This window comes from Gallus gallus, chromosome 1 (assembly GCF_016699485.2).
Source record: "Gallus gallus isolate bGalGal1 chromosome 1, bGalGal1.mat.broiler.GRCg7b, whole genome shotgun sequence".
In the NCBI taxonomy this organism is placed as follows: domain Eukaryota; kingdom Metazoa; phylum Chordata; class Aves; order Galliformes; family Phasianidae; genus Gallus; species Gallus gallus.
The window spans coordinates 45,416,798-45,437,123 of NC_052532.1; the positions used below are offsets into that span (position 1 = coordinate 45,416,798).

Sequence of the window (20,326 nt, forward strand, 5' to 3'; positions counted from 1 at the left end):
GCACAAAGGAATAATTACAATGCACACTGCAATAGAGTAGAAGACGCACTGGCAGCCATGCCTGTGCAATTCATTTAAAATCGTTGTTCTCGATGCTTCAAAAGTGCTGTGTTTAATTTTTCATGGAAGCAAAGTGTGACAGTGGGAGGTGAGGTGAGGAAACAACCCTGCAAGGGTGAGTTTTCAGGAGACTGCAGAGTCATTCCTACTGTGTGTGCATTCGCTTCAGCTCAGCAGCCCCACAAGGCCTTGGGGCAGTACAGAGGAGGAGAGGCACAGGGGATTGCCTGCAGACTGAACCAGGTCCCACGGGCACTGGCTACTAGCCAGAGCCAAGTAAGGAGACAGACTCTTATTAACCAGGCCAAGCTGTCCTGATTATCTTCTGCCATTGACTGCTTGAAGCTGGCAAAACTGTGCTGTTACAAGAAAAACAAGAACGTGCTGGTTCCCTACACCAGAGCTGAAGCTACTAAACAAACCACGTCAGGAAGTTCATCTGGCTAAGTACTTCCTCCTCCTCCACTCCTTTTCCCCCTCTATTCTGGGTTACCTTCAGCCAGGTCAGTTCCCCTACCTGGCACACAGAGACTGTACTAACACCCAGCGAGCACAAATCCTGCTTTCTATACACAGGCAGGCACTATACCCACTGCACACAGCACGGCTGCAGCTTCTCACGAAGTGGGACAGCCACACTGTGGCTGAGGGTCTTTTCTCCCTTCTCCACTCAACCTTGCAGCTGTGCAGTGCTGAGGTAAGCTGACCTTCTGAATTTATTTACCCAGCAGCACGCAGTTACTAAGCATAAGCCCATATTGTTGCAGCAGCTTGCACGCAACACCTCAGCTGCCATTACAGGTGCGATGTGACCTGGCTGCTCGGAGCACTCACTGAACTACAGCCCCAGGCAGGCAGCTGATGAATGAAGGCACACTCATTCAGCAGCATAAGCTCACCCCTTGCAACTTGCATGTGGTCCCAGCTGCAGACATCTCCTTCAGCAAAATGAACTGAACATATCTTCACAGTAAATCAGTGTTGACAGCTTCATAAAAAACCCTCTATAAACATCAATCTTCTTTCAAGGGATATTTGTGTGCATGTTCGGTTTTGGTGGGCTTTTTTCTGTGTTATCAACTCTGCAATATCACAGGACTTGGTTCTGTTAGCAGGCCTTTAGGTTCCCATAAGCAGGCACGTAAGGCACTCTGGAAAGGACATTCAAATGAGGTTATCAGGACTGAAAACCTGAGTCACACTGACACTTGCACCGTCCCACTAATACTTTGGAACAAACTAATTATCACAGTAAGCGGGGAGTTTTCACACTACAAATTTACTCCCAAGCTATGAGCAGCAACCTCAACTTGCCTGGAACTGAACAACCACTAATTAGAGCTAATATGGTAATGCAATAGCATTTGGCTTTAGGTGTTTTTTCTTTCCATGTTCTGTGTTCTTCAAGTTGCTGGTTCAGCCTCCTACAAATGCAATGAAATGTTTGACTTATCCCAGTCTGTCTTGCTATCAAGCTGAACAAAATTAATTCAGGTCAAATTTAACAGGCTTCCAGGGAAGGCCTGACCAAACCACTGCAGTTAATTTAAATTACTCTGCATTGATACAGAAAGGCAGCTCTTAGACCACGATTTTCAGAACAGAACACACTTCTTTTCAAAGTCTGCAGTGCTGCAGCATCAGATACACTGCACTCATTTCATCCTTACAATCTCCATGACTTGGAAGTGGAGAGTAATTCTTCAAAGAGAAATCCTTTGTTGCTTTGAGACTGTGGTTGGTACCACTCGATGCACGCTCTGGAACCAAAGGCTGATGACTGAAGGGTAAGACAGTGAACAGAATAAGGATTTCATTAACTGCACCTTCACAATTTTACCCATTATTTTTCCAACCGATAGAATTCTATTTTGTGGCATCTTGGATCAACAATATGCAGGCACGAGTGCAAACTGCTGAAAGCAGCCTGAAGCAGCACAGAAGGAAAAAAAAAAAGCTTACTCATTTAGCCAAGGGTTTATTTGGACTTAGGAACGGTTTCACTTCCCCTGACGGTGTCTGCTGCTGTGCTGCATGCCACAGCTGTGTGACAAAAGAGCATGTGCAGGCAGCTGTGCCAGCCCGCCATGCCGTGCCACTCCACCTCCCTGTAGAGGGATGCTCCCATCCCCCTGCTGTGGGGAAGCAGGCACTCACACGAGAGCTTCCTGACCTATTTCAGCCAAAACAACGCAGGTTATCAGGCCTTACAGTAAGAACGCCAAAAGCCAGGATAGCTGCTGCAGCAGGGAAGGGACACATCCCTACCAGCTGTAGTGCTGGCAGCTGAAATCCACTGCTTCGCCTGCCCACAGGGGAAAGGTGCGCCCCTCACATGGGCACACACACACAGCTGACCGCTGTCACGTGAGGATATCTGGCCCTGCCCAGGAGCAGGTCTGCAGTGTCTCTGGAGGTTGGCCTGCTTCTGGCTGTAGGCCTTCACCTCACAGCTTATGGCCTGCCCTCAAGAAAGCGTGTGCTCTCTTGGACTGAACCACCTCCAGGCACAGCCACCAGGGACAGACAAAGTAACCTTTATAGTTACTTATAGGCAGGAAACAGCGTTACATGAAGAACACATCCAAAACTCACAAAGCCCAGAAGCAACATCCACCAGGTGAATGCAACCTTCCAAGCGCAGTACAACGTTCTGCTCCTCCTTCCCAACGGATCCTTTTATCTTATCTCACACCACGTCGGCAATAAAGCCACGTCCTGCCGCACTAAGATCCCCCCACCCCAGCAGGGAAACCAAGAGCAGCGGCCCCACCCGCATGGAAGCCGGGCAGCGCAGCGCAGCACGCTCAGACCCCGCACAGACCGCTCGGGCCCCGGCAGCGGCGGCCTCTCCCCGCCCCCATCCCGGCCCGGACTCGCCCCGCACAAGATGGCTGCACGCCGCCGGCGCTGGCGGCGGGAGGGGCCCATAGCGAGCGCGAAGCGGGTAGCGCCCGCCCGCCCGCCGCCTCTCCGCCACTCCCTCAGCGCGGCGCGGGGCCGCAGGCAGCGGGAAGCCGGCGCGGCGCGGCCCGGATGCGGGCGGCACAAGCGGTTCCTGTAGGTGAAAGGTCGGGGGGCGCGGGGCCGCCGCGGGCCGGGGCGACGCCTGAGGCGGGCCGGGCCCCGCGCCGCGCCCCGCGGAGGAGGAGGAAGCGCGGCCGGGCGGCAGCCAGAAGGCAGGACCGAACGCAGGCGCGCGGCACGACGGGCAGAGCCGCAGCGGGGAGACGGCTCACCTGGCGGCGCGGCGGCGGCTCCGACGCTTTATTTGTCGGCGGCGGCTCCGGCTCCGGGGGTCAGAGTTCGTGGCCCCGCCCCGCCCCGCCGCGGCGGCTGCGCCTGCGCACGGCGAGCCTGGGAGGGGCGGGGGGCTCGGCCGGCCCCCAGAGGCCGGTAACGGCGCCCGAGGGGAGGGGCGGCCTTTGTTTGGCGGCGGGGCGCCGTGGTGCCGCGGGGGACGCGAAGGCGTGCATCCTCCGCATAGAAAAGGAAGGTGGCGGAGCTGCACGGAACGCGCGCTTTTGGTTCTGGCAGCTCAGGGGGCTCCTCGCGCTGAGGCGGATACGCGGCCGGAGCGCTTCTGCTTGATGAGGTTTGAAACGTCTGCTGCGTGGTGAAGTAGTACCTCACCGCACCGTAAATGACCATAGAACAGCATCGATTGGAAGGGACTTCGAGTCACCCCTCCGTAGTTCCAATTGCCGTGGAAGCTCAGCCAGCAGCGTGTGGAAGAGCCATCCCCAGGCAGCGATGGCAGCAAAAAGTAGTTCAGTGTCGGCGCTGTTTGGGAAGGCGGCAGGTCCGGGGCAGCACGCGAGTGGCCTCCGTGCCACAGCAGGGCTTCCCAGTGTGCCGAGGGAGCAGCTTCCTGCCGATGTCGTAGAATCATAGAACGGCTTGGGTTAGAAGGTGTCTCACAGATCATCAAGTTCCAGTCCCTCTGCTGCCGGGAGGGCTGCCAACCACTGGATCAAGCCCTAGACCAGGTTGCTCAGCACCTCACCCAACCCGGCCTTACACACCTCCACGGATGGGGCACCAACAATCTTGCTGGGCAACCTGTGCCAGCACCTCACCACTCTCTCAGTGAAAAACTTTCCCATCTAATCTACACCTCCTCTCCTTTACTTTAAAACCCTCCTAAAACTCCCTAAACCACCCCTCCTGTGCTGGGGACCATAGTCCTAGACACAGTACTCGAGATGGGACCTCATGAGGGCAGAGTAGAGGAGGACAATCCCCTCCCTCTCCCTGCTAGCCATCCCTCTTCTGACGCAGCCCAGGATACTGTTGGCATTCCAGGCTGCAAACCCACACTGCTGGCTCATCTTAAGTTTTCCCATCTACCAGGACCCCTAAGTCCTCAGCAGAGTTGCTCTCAAGGATTTCTTCTCCCAGGTAGTATACATTCCTGGGCTTACCTTGACCCGAGTGCAAAACCTTGCACTTTGCTATGTTGAGCCTCACTACATTCGCATGGGCCCAAATTCTGAGTTTATCAATGCTCCTCTGGATGGCATTCCTTTCTTCTGCTGTATCAGCTGTATCACTCGGCTCAGTGCCATCAACAAACTTGACCCTACATTCTTTTGGACCCAAGTTATAAAAAATTACGAGCCATTTTTATATTGACATTAATAAAATCATTCACTCTTGCCAGCTCCTTTACTGCTCCTCCTACCATGGCCCCACAGCTGCAGCACATCTCACCACGCCATCTCGAGGTCACTAATTCAGTATTTACAACCATCACATTTTGCTTGTTGATCACACACATACCCAGAAGGCAAATGCAAAGAGACATGATGAAAAAATTCTGAATTTGAGCAGTTAACTGGCTCAGCATTTCCTGAAAGCATGGAATGACAGAATACATGTAACGTATAATGCTCATCACTTCCCCCACAAGCCTGACCTGCACACCCGCTGTCTAAATGAAGGAGCTCGTTGCACAGTAACAAATAGCGAGGAGCTTGCACCAAAGCTCATTTTGTACCAGTATGCTCATATTCTCCATAGAGCAGAACTGTCCCTGTAACCAGTGAGAAATGTGGCTTTTTTAGCAAGTGACCCAGTTCATGCTTGTTCTGTATTACCAAGGCATGTCCGTAGAGCTGTGTCAGCAAGGATTGTAAGACACATCCCCATCAAAAACACGTGTGGAAGCAAAACTCTTTTCATGCTGTTATTGCAAGTTACCAAAAAACTGCTTTCAGATTTCTGTCAGGGAAGTACAAGGAGCAGCAGAACTAACCTGGCAGATAAATCACTCCCATACAGGCTCTGCTGAAGTCCTCATGCCAGCAAACTGTGGTTCAGGCATTCTTAAATAGACACAGCTGAACTAGATTTTGCCAAAGGATTTATGAATGCAACACCTTTCATTTGACCTTGCATAGGTGCAACTCTCTTAATTCTTTAGGATGTTTGTTTTGTGGGATGCTTTCTTTGCCAGCAGTACGTCTGTAACAATGTGCTGAAGAATTAATTTAAATAAATGAGCTCAAATATTATGAGCACATCATGAACTCATGAAGGTGCGGGCTTTCAGAGGGGCTGTGGAAGGGGGACCAGGAGGAAAAGAACTGAATAGCGAGAAGCAGCTAAGGAAGGACAGCGGGACACAAATGTGGAACTAATATTCATGGCAAATATATTGCTTTTTTTTAAACAAGTGCATGCAATGTCTTGGCTGACAGGAGCAAGCCCGTGTAAGACTACCATGTCAGGCTGTCAGATCCAGCAGTGGGCTGTCAGTCTGTGCACACAGCCCACCTCTCAGACTTTCTTCTGGTTCTAAGGGCAAAACGTAGCACAGAGTTTAATGCAGATGTACGAGATAATGACAGCCAATTTTGTTCCTTGGAAAGCAGGGAATAAATGAATTAGGTAACACACAAAAACCTGAAAATATTTCAAAAAGAAACACAGACTCAGGTAATGTGAATTTGTTTATACAAAAATGATACATATACACAGGAATATTTACAACAACTTTGAGCTGTTTTCATTTACAAAATAAAGATTCTATTCTTTCCTTTAGACAGCACAGTTTATGACTACTCCAAATAAAAACGTATGTAGATGGTACACACAAGGGACGGCAGTTATGGCAAACAAATGCATTGAACGCGTCTTTCCAAACATCTCTTTCCATTATGACGTAACATACATAATTTGGTAATCAATTTTCACACACACCGGTTAGCTAGTAAAATGTGTTCCATGGTTGCTCAGCTATCCATTTGTTTCAAGTCCTTTGGGGATAAAAGAAAGCTTTAAGTCGAAGATTTCTTAAAGGCGGTTCATTACCATAGACCTTTCATTTACCAAAGAATAAAGATCCCAGAACTAATCTCCAATGCTAATGTTTGTCTCATTCTCTACTAACCAGTCTTAAATTATTAACTATAGATGCATTGAAGAAGAGGTAGCCAGGTGTTTAACTGCTGGTCTTGTTCAGTGAATTTACTGATGTAAGAGTGGAATCTAGGAGTGACATTACTGCTGATGGCAGTGAATCAAGATGGGAGGCAGGGTGGAGAAACAGACTAACAGTTTGAAAAGCAACTGAGAATGTTATGAAAAACCTATGTTGTGGGCTCTCCACGTGATACAAAGCACTGGTGCTGGAGAAAGAGGAAAAGAAACATTCAAACGTGCTCATAAAGACAATTTCATTTATTTCACACATAGTTAGACAGCAATATGTGCACTATGGTTTTTAAGGCTCTGTTCAAATCTGTTTCTGTCACAGACAGTTTGTTGATGGATCAACTGTTTCTGGAAGAAGTCCTCTGACTTCTATGGAACTGCTGAACTGTTTTCTCTCTGCACTTAGTCATTGAGAGGTAGTTTGTTGCCACACGAGGCAGAACTCAGGCACCTACTCAGCCTGTGTTATGACTTTTATTGCTCTATTTCCGTTTTGCAGCAAGGAAATCAGTATTAGAACACAAACTAAAACTAAATAGAACTTGCTTCTAGCCAAATTCCTTATTGTTTGCCATTTCATGGCTTTCCATCTTAGCTGGTGTGCAGCCCATATGAAAATGCTAAGTAGTTCTGCCCCTGGATAACATCAACCAGAACAGCTACATCACATTTCTGTTACACTGCTATCAGACTTATTTCAGGTACGGTAAAACCCATGTCAGAAATCACCCTGAAGACACACGCAGATAGCTTACTGGGCTTCAGTCACCCGCTGGTTTTGAAAGACTAAGTAAAAGCCCTTTTTATATAAAAAGAGAAGAAAATCCATTTATCCTATTTGCATTAAAAAGTGATTAAAGGCTTTGTTCCAGCTCCCGCTGAATTTCAAACGCTATCTGGTCAAATCTCTAGCATTCACCAGAGAAGCCAAATCTGCAGCCTTAAATCCCTGATTCAGAAATATACTCTACTGAAATGCTTGAAGTCAGTAAAATTCCTCATATACTTAAGCATTAGGTTTTGAAGCCCACAAAGAACTTAACGGAAGCTCTGGAAAACAAATCTCCCCAGAGCTGTCTGTGTTATTATCTTAGACCTGATCTTGAGGTATTTGAGGGCATAAGAAGTTTGGTTTGCCTTTTCACTGTTGGCCTTTTTGTGATCACTACTGTTCGATCATCATTTTCTTTCCTTTGTGAGGCCCTAATACGGCTATCAATGTGGATTAAAACTATTAATGTGAAAGTTAATCGCTCTTAAACCTGCTTCCACAATTAGCTTGAGAGGACTACCAAAGCTGAGTAGAGAGGACTACTGAACAGTGTTGCATACAGCATAATGAACTGGCTACATGTGCATTGCTTTTGACATAAAAATGGCTTCCTATCATGTGGTTTTCATAGTTCTAAGTTCCATTTATGCTATTACAGTGTTAACAATTGTTTTTAAAACTTAAGTAGAATAAATGCACCAAAATTATCAGCAAGTATTTTCCAATGAGGTATACTGACAATTTTCTTAAAGGAAAAAAAAAAAAACTGTTTTTTTTTAAAGTGTCAAACAGAACAAATGATAGTGTAAACAACAAGTATGTCAAATAACCGTATACACTTCCATGCCATCTGCACTAAAAATAGCTGTGTTTTCTTGGTATGGCAATTCCAGTTTAAACATAGCATTTAAATATACAATAGTTTAAGATTGTGGGAGAAGGGCTGCATACATGCGTTTAGTGTTCTCTCAACAACAGTCAACGCAGTCTTTCCTACTGCATACAGAAGTCATTTGACACAGTTTTGAAACAAATAATACAAAAAAAAAAGACCTTTTAGAAAAAAAAAGAAAAATACTGCTTTAAATTACTAGTGGAAAAAAGAAAACATATCCTGAAATTGTTTGAACATAACTCATTTAGTCTCTTTGGTATCTGTAGGACTGTAGAAGCTCTGGTGCTTTATCTCTGTACTTGCAAAGTCTGCTTTAAAATACTTTTCCCTTTTCTCTTTTTTCATACCTGAACCGTACTTTGTAACTGCTTCTGTGATACGTAATTTGTGGTACTATTGGAATTGGTATGCAAGAGTTCAACTGCTATTCAAGGAAAGGACCTGCATTATTATACCATTCTCATAAAGGAGTTTATGGAGCCAACAAAGATCCAAAATCTTTAAAATTCCTATTCTGATCTGTTCCTGCTACATTGCAAGCTGTGTATCAGCAACCGAAGGCCGATACACAAACCATGAGAAATTACACACTTACAACAGATTTGCTGCTGTTGTTTCTTTCAATTGGAGCACAAACTTCATGGATGTGTTGACCAACCACCCGCCATTCTGAAGGCAAGGGCACTTCAGGCCTCAATGCAGACCTCACAAACAATTTTGACCATCAAAGTAAACACTGGAATTTAATAAATAACACATTTTGTATCAACACAGAAATACACACAATTCTTTAAAAAAAAATATTACCTTACACTAAAAATTCAACAACTCCTAATGCTGACAAATATACAGTTTTGTGTAGGTTGACATGGAAGGATTCAGTTTCTTTTAACAGTTTCTGTACTGTGGTTGACCATCATCCTTGGACATTTTGCTTCAGACCTGCTGGCGCTGCTATAGTACGGTGCCTTCTTGAAAAGCTTCTATCCACCTATTGGAAAACAAAACACTGTTAGGGAATTGCTGCTTAAACTGCAAATTCCACTGCCCGCTCGCTGCACACTGACACAAGTAGGATTGTACTTCCACTGCCGGTTGTTCTGTTTGTGCCAATGCCAAAAATCTATCCAATGAGTCCAAACATATGAAGCTTGCTCAAAATGTATTAAGTATTGTTATGAGGTCAGATTATACACACACATATATATATACATATGTATATATGTGTGTGTGTGTGTGTGTGTTTTTTTCCAAACTTAAGTTACATGAAAGAAAAAAGCAGGAAATGCCACAGTTGCATCAACTTTAATAATATCTCTGGATACCCTTTTCTAAAAAACAACAATACCCTTCTGTGATTTCATGGCAGCTATGGCCCAGGATAAATGAGGACGCTATCAGAGCTGAGGCAGCTGTCTGCATAGCCCAGGCACACTGCTTTAGCCACTGGTATAAGGACATTAGTGAAGGACTGCTGGGGCTGAAGGAGGAAGCCACAGGGAACACTCACATTTAAGCCAATGCCAATATCTCAAACCACTATCCCTTACTTCTTAGGGCTCACTGTATTTTTCACTGTCATTTGTTCATTAAAAATAACTAATATGCTATTAGGAATAAAAATACAACAAATTCACAGGCATTTTCAGCATTGAGCATACTACTGGACTAACAAAATTCAAAGCTCAGCAAAAGTAAACATCTGTTAAAGTTTACAAAAGTGCATCAGATGTTTCTTTGACCCTAAGAGGGAAAAACAATGTACACTAATGAAAACAGGCCAACAGAGTGCCCTTCGTTTTTCAATCTTAATGCTATCAAAGCAGGATTTATCTTGCAGGTTCCACGTAAGTCTATTAAGGGCATTAAATACTTGGAGAAAGCTTGCGATTTAAGGTACTTAACGTTACTCCTAGCCACAGAGCTAAAAACACATTCAATTCCAACTTTCCCTACTGATTACAAAAGCCACTGTCTGAACTGGAAAACACAGCTATTTGATGCCTCGGATTTATTTTATTTGCTTTGTTTTATATAGTACCCATGAGGACACATTTCTGTGTTTCCACTTAATGGAAACGAAACATCTGTAAGACAAAATACGCCCCCCAAAAGCTAACAAAGACTGTGTATACAGAGAGTGTCATTAAGCATGTTCCCTCCTGTTTTAAATTTCCCCATGTCACAGATACTCTGTTTTTTAGAATGACCCCACTTACACAAAACTCTACCTACAGCCATTTGAGTGTTTAAGTATTGATAATGAACTAATTAACCAATGAAATCTCTTTTATTAATGTAAAATTCATTTAGGAAAACTTCACTGAAATCCTTCAAATAATTGCATTGCTTGCATGGTCACTTCTAGTTTACTCCACGATTCACATAGCCAATTGTGTTGGTTTGGGTTTGTTTTTGCTGGTGAAGGACCACATTTCTAGGTTATTTTATATAAAATAAACACAAGGCATAAACTGGTAAGTGTAACTCCAAGTTCAGATATGGCAGCAGGACTTAAAGCAGTCTGTGTGAATGCTTTGAATTCAGACTTATCATTTGGGCATATTAAACATGCTCTTATGCTCGTGCACAGTTGCATACACACTTCAAGCTTCTGTACCTTACTTTTTAGGCTTCCCTTTTTTTAATGCATGTATTCATATAAAATAACTCACACATATAGCTGGAAATGAAGTGAAAACAGGGGCGGGTCAGTTACCTTTTAGAACACATTCTGTGGGTTTCTAGAAAGAAAACTTCAAGTTGCACTTAAGTGGACGTGGGAGAGGGATGATGGAATAGGCTATGAAAAAGAAAAGATTTTTCCATCCTCCTACGTTTATTCCTCTGAAGAGGACAGTCTGCTTCTTCATTTAAAGAATAACAGAAACAAAACCAAGGATTTTTTTCCCAATTCCACTTGGTTTGATTGCATTTTCCAAAGCCCTAATGAAACCAGGGCCTGAATTTATTTAAAACTTTATTTATTCAATATGCACTTTTTGTACACATGCTTAATCCATGAATATTAACATGTATGATTTATGAAACGTTATTGCTAGAAAAACTAAAAGGAATGAATTCAAATAGTTTCTTACTTTTGAGCTGAATGGGGATCATCTGCTTTGAATATGTAAAATAAAGTGTTTTTGTGCAGTAAATGGAACACTCTAGACTCTGAGTTTTCATCTCTGACTTCACTGACTGTGAATCCAAGTAAAGGCTGGCTCTCTAGTGCTGCCACATCCTGTTTAGTAGGAGAAAAAGATGAACAAGACAAAATTAGGGCAGGTAAGATATATTAAACAATGCATTTAGACTACATTCATGCGGTATTCTATAGCAGCAGATTATGCAGCAAGCAAGCTATTAAAAATATTCATGCACAAAATACTCTGCTTTTTCTTTTTTCTTTTTTTAATAATCTCTATACATCCATTGAGGAACAGGAAAATAACAGATTTATGTAGACTTCAATGCTTCTCTTCATTTTTTGTTGTTTTTTTTTTCCAATGACATCTGCCTTGTCTTTCACTGTGTAGTCTGACTATTCTGCCTTCTAAGGACCTCTTACATCAGAAGAGCAACTCCTGTCTGGCAGCAGACAAACATCTGTCTAGCCCAGTCCTCACTCCATCAACCTTACTAACGTCTTAAGAGGGACACAGGACCCTCATAGTTGCACTGAATACATTAAGAGGAGGAGCTATGGATGTAGATGATGCTCTCAAGCAGTGAAGTCGCACTCCAGATGGTTTTGATGGCTAAATGCATTTTACTTTCTGTTGCTGAAAACTAAAAGGATGGAAAAAATAAATTGCTCAGTGCTTGAAAGTGGGATGGCAATACCTTTAACAGATGCTTGATGTATTTTGCTCTTGAAAACTGTAATCAAGCTATCACATGTGATAAAAAAAACTAAAAATTAGATCCTCCAGCTCTACAATACATTTATACATGTTACAAAGCATTAAAAGATGTTTTAAAACCACAGTATCCTCAGCACACACTGAGATTATTCTTCACTGTAGAAGGATTAAACATCCTAAATAAACATGCAAACACCCTTAGACAAGATGCATTTCTTATTTTCTACTGCAGCACTGTATATTAAATGGTAACTCACAGATTCCTGGCTGTAGTACACAATTCAAGGAGAAATCAAGAGACTTAGTTTGCTTGTTTTCCAAGCATTCAAAGTACCTTACGAAACTAAAAAAACAATATATTTCCAGATGTTCTTACCATGTTGGTTTTATTATGTTGGCTTTGCCACCATACTTGAGTGGTGCATCTAAAACTGACCCCCCTCATTTATTCAGCTGACTCAGAACGTACCTACAGCTGCAATGGTGTGCAGTGCAGAAGTACTCAAAGCTTAAGTCTGGAGTCAGAAACATCATGGCTGTATGTATATTATAGTACCAAGCTCAGCAGGCCATTTCCAAATACAATATTGCAATCTGATCAGTTACTGTGAGGTGATCTAACTTTACAGCTTGCTTCTAGATCATAAAAACAAACAGATGGTATTTCAAATATGGTATTATCATTGACCATTTGATTTCTTATATGTCGTCTCTTACCTCACTAGCAGCATATGTGTACAGCACCTTATTTTTTATAACAAACCATAGGTGCTTCCATGGTTTCTTACTGCCCTTAGATCTGTGTAAGTAGCCACTCATTGTAGAGTCTTCTGTATTTGCTGAAACCTGAAATGAAAAGAAACCCCCAAGAGTATGTATGTGCTTATCCAGGTTTTTGCTGTACAGCTTTTTTAATAACAGATCTCCAGAACTCTGTTCTGTCAAAGACAGAAATTTTCATCTCAAGTTAGCACTGATAATTAACACAGATGGCTGAAAGAGAAACTAATTTGCCTGCCACTGTCTATCCAGTCTGGAAGAGAGAATAAGTCACTAAGAACTTTATTTGTATGCAGTAGGATGGGAGAGGGCTCAAACACTGAGGCCCACATACATCTGGAGAACACACATTCCTGTATAAGAAGGCAAAATTACTTCCTCCTGTTCCCAAGACCTCCAGTGTAGGCAAGGCAGAGTTGAGCTCTATCTTTTCTAACCGTATACCAGCAGATGAGTTGGTGTGGGAGTTCCTTGAAACACAGGGAAATGAGAAGCAAGACACAATTCCAGACTGTATGAGTCCCAGTCTCATAGGCTCTTAACGCAGTTTATACACTGCTTCACAGTTCAGGTTCCTGCCTGTGTAAAACCGAGGCCCAAACCATTGTTACAGATGAATTGTGACTTTTGATTCTAAAGAAGACAGCTAAAATACGAAATCATTCTTTCATTGTTAAAATTGATGATATAATTATATTTGGTCAATAAAGCACTTACTTCTTTGAGGGCTGCAGGAATTTTTTTCTGCTTTCTTCCAGAGGGAATACTATGTAACACTGTGGACAAGGCACTTGATGGAGACTTATGGTTGACTGGGGATCCAGTCTTAGGAGAGCACTGGTTATCTGAAATGCACAGCATGAACACATTGCTTTCATGTCACAGATGAGTAAGCAGAGGCAATGATTCCTGGACTTTTTACTAAAAAGCAGCTGGAGTTTTTATTCTGATTACAGTGTTTCAAATGTAACACCTAATCACATTAAATTCAGTGTTAACTTTTTCAGTAATATCATCACCACTATGAGCTAGAATCCCCAAAGTCACATTCAAGATAAAAATAATAATCATTAAAAAAAAAACCATAAGAAATTTTAAACCGAACAGATTGGTCTTGTTTGTTTCCAAAGTCTGTTTCACTGATGCAAAACTGCCTTTACCTACATGCAGAGTAAAAATCCAAGTCTTAAAAACCACACTGAGTTTTCAGAAACGTCCTTTGCAGCTCAGTCTGTTTGATCTCTGTTCCCCAACTCTGTCTTCCAGTTCTCTCCATCTGACATCTTCTCTGCTTTTTGCAGCATGGAAAAGAAACCCTGCAGCATCCAGCATTATGCCACAACATGCACACAAGCTTCTAGATCATTCCCATCTCCAGAGTATCCGCTGTGTTTTTCTCCACTGCACCACACAGTTCCTTCATTTATCTTGAAGGACTTCTGCAACACGTCACTCCTTTAAAACTCTCTTTTTCTATGGCCACGCACCAGTAGTTTCCAGCCCAGCCTGGAAGGAGGAGGGCTGCCCTAAGCTTCACTGATTGCCCTTCTTGAGATGTCCCTGAACCGGGTGAGGCTCTTAATGAGCAGAGAAGGAAAGTAATTGGATTGCCAGCTGTTCTGCACCTGCTCCGCAGCTTTTTCCAGCTAGAAGCAACTGCTATTGCCTGCAGCATAGCAGCCCCTACTGTCCAATGCGCAGACCTGCATCCGACCCTGACAATCCATCTACCCTAACTTCACTGACTCTCACAGCCACTCTGAGAGATGCGGATGCTGCTTCCTAAATGCCCACAACAACTGCCACTCCCAGAATGCTGCAAGCCTTGGCGTGATTATTTCACTAGGGCATCACTGATTTCCTCTGATACCCTATAGAGCTACTGTTGACTTGAGCCTCTGCCAAAGGGATGGGTGGTGAACAGTTTCAGTCCCTGCCCATGCCTCATTTGTGTATCCTATACTGTAGTCTTTGGACAGAATTCAGAGCAAGGCTTGTGAGACGGGACTGGACCCCCAGCTCACCCAGAACTTCAGCCATCTCAGCAGCTTCGATGGCAAAAATGTAGTCTACAGGCAAACAAGTTACACAGAATAGAAGTACATGCAAACTCACTGAGGGGAGGTCATGGTAAGTTGCAAGGACTTCAGTGTACACTTGTATCCTGTAGTAAATGAAAAGTAATGTAACACAAGTTACCTCAGAAAGAAAGGAAGAATAAATGTATTGCAAATTCACTTCCTAGCTTACTCCACAGAAATGTCTTGGGCTCGGATCATCTCAGCTGCCTGTAGCTTTCCAGGCACTAGCAGAACTAGGCATTTCAACACAGCCGTAACGATGAAGCACACATTATGATAGTAAAGAGCACAGAGATAAGGTAGTTTTGTGCACATTTTCTTTACCTTGTTTTTGTAGCTCTCTGAAGCAATGATCACATACTCGTGCTGGCTGGTTTTTCATATAGTCTAAACCATGTTTATTTGATGAACAAGCTTGACAGACAATCTGGAAACAAACAGAAACACGATTGTACATGATATGCACCTGTAAATCAACAAATGCTCAAAGATGTTCACTTCAGTACTGTTAAGAACTGAACTTCAAACAGGCACTGTTTTGCACTGAAAATGGTTCAAAGCCTTGGCTGGTCCTTATGTTCAATATATTGCTCTTCTTTCCTCTAAATAATAATAATTAAAAAAAATAGAATAAAACCCCACTCAATTACACGATTTAATCATAGAATCATTTGAGTTGGAAAGGAACTCTGAAGGTCATCTGGTCCAACTCCCCTACAATGAACAGGGACACCTAGAGCTGATCAGGGTGCTCAGAGCTCCTCTAGACTGACCTTGGAAGTTGCCAGGGATGAGGCATCCACCACCTCTCTAGGCAAACTGATCCACACTGCTCATTATAAAAACCTTTTTCCATATACCGAATCTAAATTTCCCCTCTTTTAGTTTTAAGCCATTTCCCCTTGTCCTATCGCAACAGAACCTGCTAAAGAGTCTGTCCCCTTCTTTCTTACAGCCCCCTAATAAGCCATTGATAATAATTAATGAAAAATGAATTACACTTACTGCATTACTAAACCACCATACTTAGAATATTTTAAAAGAATAACTAAAAGTAGTCATTGCTCTCTTGAAACTTTCTCTTTAACACAGAGGTCTCAACTGCATTGAATTCCATATTCACGTTTGGTTAAAACAAGAAAATAAACATTCTTGAGATATATCTGCCCTTCATACTAGTTGAATATAGAATAAATTTGGTACTAACTTGAGAAAACAAATTATTATTTATCCTACAAATTAGCGAGGAAGATATTTTGAACATTTCAGCATTCTTGGTTTGTGATATGCAAATGCAGAAGCAGGAGACAAACATAAATAATATCCCAAAATGCAAACTAAGGAACATGTACCAGATTTATTGGTCTGTCTCAACCTCGTACTCTACACTAAACAGGCTGGTTTTGATCATTCCCTTAATCAGTTGCTGCAGTGCAACCAGGCTCTGCCTGTACTTATCACACAGGAACCCAAATAATTGAAAGGTAATTAGAAAACGGTCCAACCTTTCCACATGCCCTGCAGTGATGCCTTCTCCACGTCAATGTGAACTCACTTGTACAGATCATACACATAGTGGCTCTAGTGTCAGGAATCCAGATAGGAGCCTTTGATCCTAGTGGGCTAGCTTCTTCCTGCTTCTCAGTATCTGCCTAAGAGAACACAGGCAGAATACATAACATTCATTGATGAGAAATAATACAGGTACTTATCAGTGATCATAGGTTAGCTCTCATAACGTTGGAAAGCCTTATCTGATAAACTGCCATGGCCTTACCATTACCTACTATTTCACTAGTGACCACTGTAATGCAAGTATAAAGACAGAGTGGTATTTCATTAGTTCCAAAAGGCTGTGTGATCACCGAGCTTTACCAGCCTATTTATATCAACAGCTGCTATGTTTTAAAATATTCCCCAGTTATCTTTCTGTTTTCAGGATTAGAGAGGGAACTGAGAAGGCTGGTGTGGGTTTTTTGGAAGTAGGTAATTTTAAATTTCTGAACTAGATAGTGTTATATGAAACATCATTCTGTTCTGCCACCACCTATTCTCTTATCAATTACTGTTGTTCTGTTATTTATCATGGGAAGCCTCTCGCATTTCTAGATAGCTGCAAATAAACGTTTTATTTAAGAAGGAAACAAAATGGGCTACAATAACAGTGTGACATACCTCTTCAAGACTTTTGCTAGGATTAAACGTGATTCTCTTTTTTGCATAGTCTTCAATTGACCTGGAGATAGCTTCTAACCATTCATCTCTTTCTGTAGCAGAACTGTTGGGTTAAAGAAAAATAAATCAAGTTATTATTAACATTTAAAACTAAGAAATGAGTGTTGTTTAGAATTCTGTTAGCTTCATTACACGTTGATTTAATTCTCTTGCAGCTTCCGGTCTCCAGTTCCTATGAAAACTAGTATTACTTTTGTATCTATTATACATATATTTAAGCCAACTGCACGGTGCCAGTTATTTGTGTTAATAATGAAAAATGATTCTGAGTCTGTTGTTATAATTTGGATTCCTTTCCTCCTTTCCTTCCTCCCACAGTAGCCTATGATTGCTTCAACGTTTGTACATCGTTCCTTCCTCCTCTTCCTCCATGTACCCATGAACTGCTTGAGTACCACTGGTGTAAATGGAGCCTCCAGAACACAGACACAGGCTCTTCATCTTAAGAAGAAATCTGAAGTGTCAGCCAGTATTTTAAGTATTTTTCCCCCTTCTGTCTCATGGTGCAGTCTGTTATACCTAGCCCTGTGAAACCCCAAACTTTCGCCCAAAAAATGCAGTTTCTTGTCCAGCCCTGTGCTTCTGACCCTTTGCTCCTATAAAGTCTTCACAGAAGAATAAAGCCACTTTAACAGTTTTTTTCCAAGATTTTCCATTGGATTAGCCAGCCTAGAGAAACAATCCTCTGATGGGCAAAGCACAGCTTACCTTTTAGCCACAAGGACTTACCTTCTCCCTTGTGCCAGAACACACATGGCTACACAGTGGGCTTTAAGTGCAGTAAATTGGACTGGGAAACCAATTCAGACTGAAGCAAGCTCTTCCTCAAGATCAATTTACTGCCTGGGCTCATCACACCGCTGAGCAATTGTCTGTGCCAGCACAAAGGAGAGGGAGCCTGGGGGAGGAGGATGCAGTCTGGCAGTGGAAGAGCTGGACTGCTTGCTTAAGAGGCAACACCAGCTTAGAAAGGGCTTCTGACATTTAAATCAGAAGTGTCTACCAACTACGTATTTCATTCCTCACTTCTTAAATAGTATCACATATCTATCTATCTATCTATCTATATTTTTTAAGCAAGAAATTAAACACGATGCACACAAAGAAGGCGAGTTAGGGAAGAGGAAAGCAAATATTTAGGTGTGTGACATTAATTATTATTATTTAATGGCTGTTGTAGGCGAATTTGGACACTTTGATTCTTTATATTTTGAGCTGAGGTTTTGACCTGCATGAAACCAGGTACTATATAGAATTAGTGAGGACAAATCTCATAAGGCAAATGCAGGAGAAGCCTGCAAGGCACAAAGGAAAACATGATTGAGTGCACACAGCAAGGAAATCAGAACAAAAGGAGAGGAAATAAGATAGAAGCAAGGGCAAAGCAATGTATTATTGTCTGCCTTAATATCTCACACTCTGGGTGGAACATTTTGTTCAGTGTATTTACCCTTGCTTCCTCATCTGCTAAGAAGGATGTAGTGTTAGCTACATAACATTCTTAATTCCAACCAATTCCTCTGGCTTTTTCAAAATCTGGTTACTTTATTTATGTTCTTCAAGCTATATTAAATAAAGTTGGTTCAGTGTTGCAGATTAAGCATCCCCCAGCCATGTGTGGAGCATTACAGATGGGGTTTCATGGCTTAGGTCCTAACCTTTTCCTTGGGAGCATGCACTCAGCAGGCCTGCTGGCACTAGGCCTTTAGGGCTGCTTACAGTTCTCTAAAACTTGAGAGCAAAGGCAGTTTCATTAGGAACCGGGCTGATGCCACAGTCAGCAGCAGCACAATGGGCAGTGCTCCTTCTGCCGTCCCTCCCACAGCCACACAGCACTGCCGCCTCCCTTGCAGCAGTGGTTGCATCCTTCCTAAAGCTGCCTTGTTCACTAAAATTGCAGAGTTATCTTAATTTTACCCAGCTCTTTAAAACCTTAGCTAATAAAACGGCAGAACACTTAAACAGACTGCAGAGTCCCAACCACTGCTGTTTCTGGCAGACGTGTGTGAGGAGCCACACATCACAGCTGCTCCACGTGGCCAAGCTGTGAGGGGTCCCAGGAGGACACCCCCATTGTATCTAGGCTCAGAGCCCACGGGCTCCTCTCACAGCTGCACCAGTCCTGCATGAGCTTCCCTTCTGTCAGGAGAGGACCCGGCCCTGGCTGCCTGCACTGGCTGTCAGCTCACCCCATTGGGGAGGCAGGGCCGGCTGGCCTCACAGCACGCCAGGCTGGCATGGCTGTTGTTTTCAGGATCTACGCTTTACTTCTATACTCTGCTGTATCATGCAGATGCAGTTGTTTGCTTGTTGTTGTTGTTTGTTTTGTTTTTTGATTTTTTGTTTTTATTAAGAGATATCTAGTACTACACTGCGCTGTACCATGTAAAATAATCCATGTTCCTACAGACAACCCAAGAAAGCTGAAACCTCAACCCAGACTAGACAAAGCAGAATGCTAGTGCAGTCAGCAAAATTAAAACCTGAAGCAAGAAAGCCTCTTGTTTGGGCATTAATCTGTGCTTCTGTCGTTAACTGGTTTACATTTCATTACTAGCTATTTTTCACTAGCTTAATTGCTCCCCTCTGCCGACTCTGCCCCCAGAGTTATTTCAAAGTCTATTCTTTGGTGTACACTTGACATCATGCATATTGTCTGAAAAAAATACAGAATATACTTGATATTTGCAAGATTAATTTAAATTGTTTTGTAATACAGATTTTTTTTACTACATAGGAACCAAGAAGCTGTTGCAATGAGGGATCAAATGGAAGATGCAGTCTGTATTAACAAGATACCAATTCTCTACACACTTGTGCTATTTATCATAGGAGCAATGCCATAAGCATATGCAAACAGCTACTGCTGGTAGTATTGCTTCCACAACAAACCCAGGCCTTGTTTACAGACAAATAACAATCAGAGAGTCCTCATTCACTCCTGGATCCCGCAGCTCCTCTTTCATCCTAAGAAAGTGCAACCTCTCTGCGTCACGGCTGTGGAAGTTTGGGCTCTTGCACACACACACAGTTGCAAATAAAAACAAAAATAACAGAAACAAATGCTCTCCAAATGGAAAGTTGACAGTGTAAGAAAGAAAGAGCTAGTTAAAGCAGTTTTGGTTGGTAACATGAGGGTAATTTCAGTAATTTCAAGGACAAGTGAAAAGTGTGTCACAAATGGCATTCAGCGTAT

General features: G+C 42.9%; 2 protein-coding genes across 17 annotated transcripts in view; both read right to left on the minus strand.

Moving 5' to 3' along the window:
• The window catches only part of NR2C1 (nuclear receptor subfamily 2, group C, member 1), a 50,814-nt gene extending 47,453 nt beyond the window's left edge, over positions 1-3,361 (minus strand). For 12 of the 16 annotated variants that reach the window (XR_006938641.1, XM_046938591.1, XM_046938485.1 and 9 more), the window contains exon 1: positions 3,300-3,361. The gene's annotated coding sequence lies outside the window, so the exon portion shown is untranslated. Of the gene's footprint in view, positions 1-959; positions 2,627-2,655 lie in introns of those variants that run through there. The other 4 variants (XM_046938361.1, XM_046938372.1, XM_046938335.1 and 1 more) reach the window with 4 other exon arrangements.
• Positions 3,362-6,001: 2,640 nt separating this feature from the next.
• The window catches only part of FGD6 (FYVE, RhoGEF and PH domain containing 6), a 67,884-nt gene continuing 53,559 nt past the window's right edge, over positions 6,002-20,326 (minus strand). Inside the window, exons 15-21 of the mRNA XM_015283990.4 lie at positions 17,071-17,173; positions 16,401-16,547; positions 15,220-15,322; positions 13,532-13,659; positions 12,752-12,880; positions 11,264-11,412; positions 6,002-9,156 (exon numbers count right to left, since the gene is read on the minus strand). Coding sequence (XP_015139476.2) covers positions 9,120-9,156; positions 11,264-11,412; positions 12,752-12,880; positions 13,532-13,659; positions 15,220-15,322; positions 16,401-16,547; positions 17,071-17,173 — 796 coding nt within the window. The 3' untranslated portion in view covers positions 6,002-9,119. The remainder of the gene's footprint in view (positions 9,157-11,263; positions 11,413-12,751; positions 12,881-13,531; positions 13,660-15,219; positions 15,323-16,400; positions 16,548-17,070; positions 17,174-20,326) is intronic.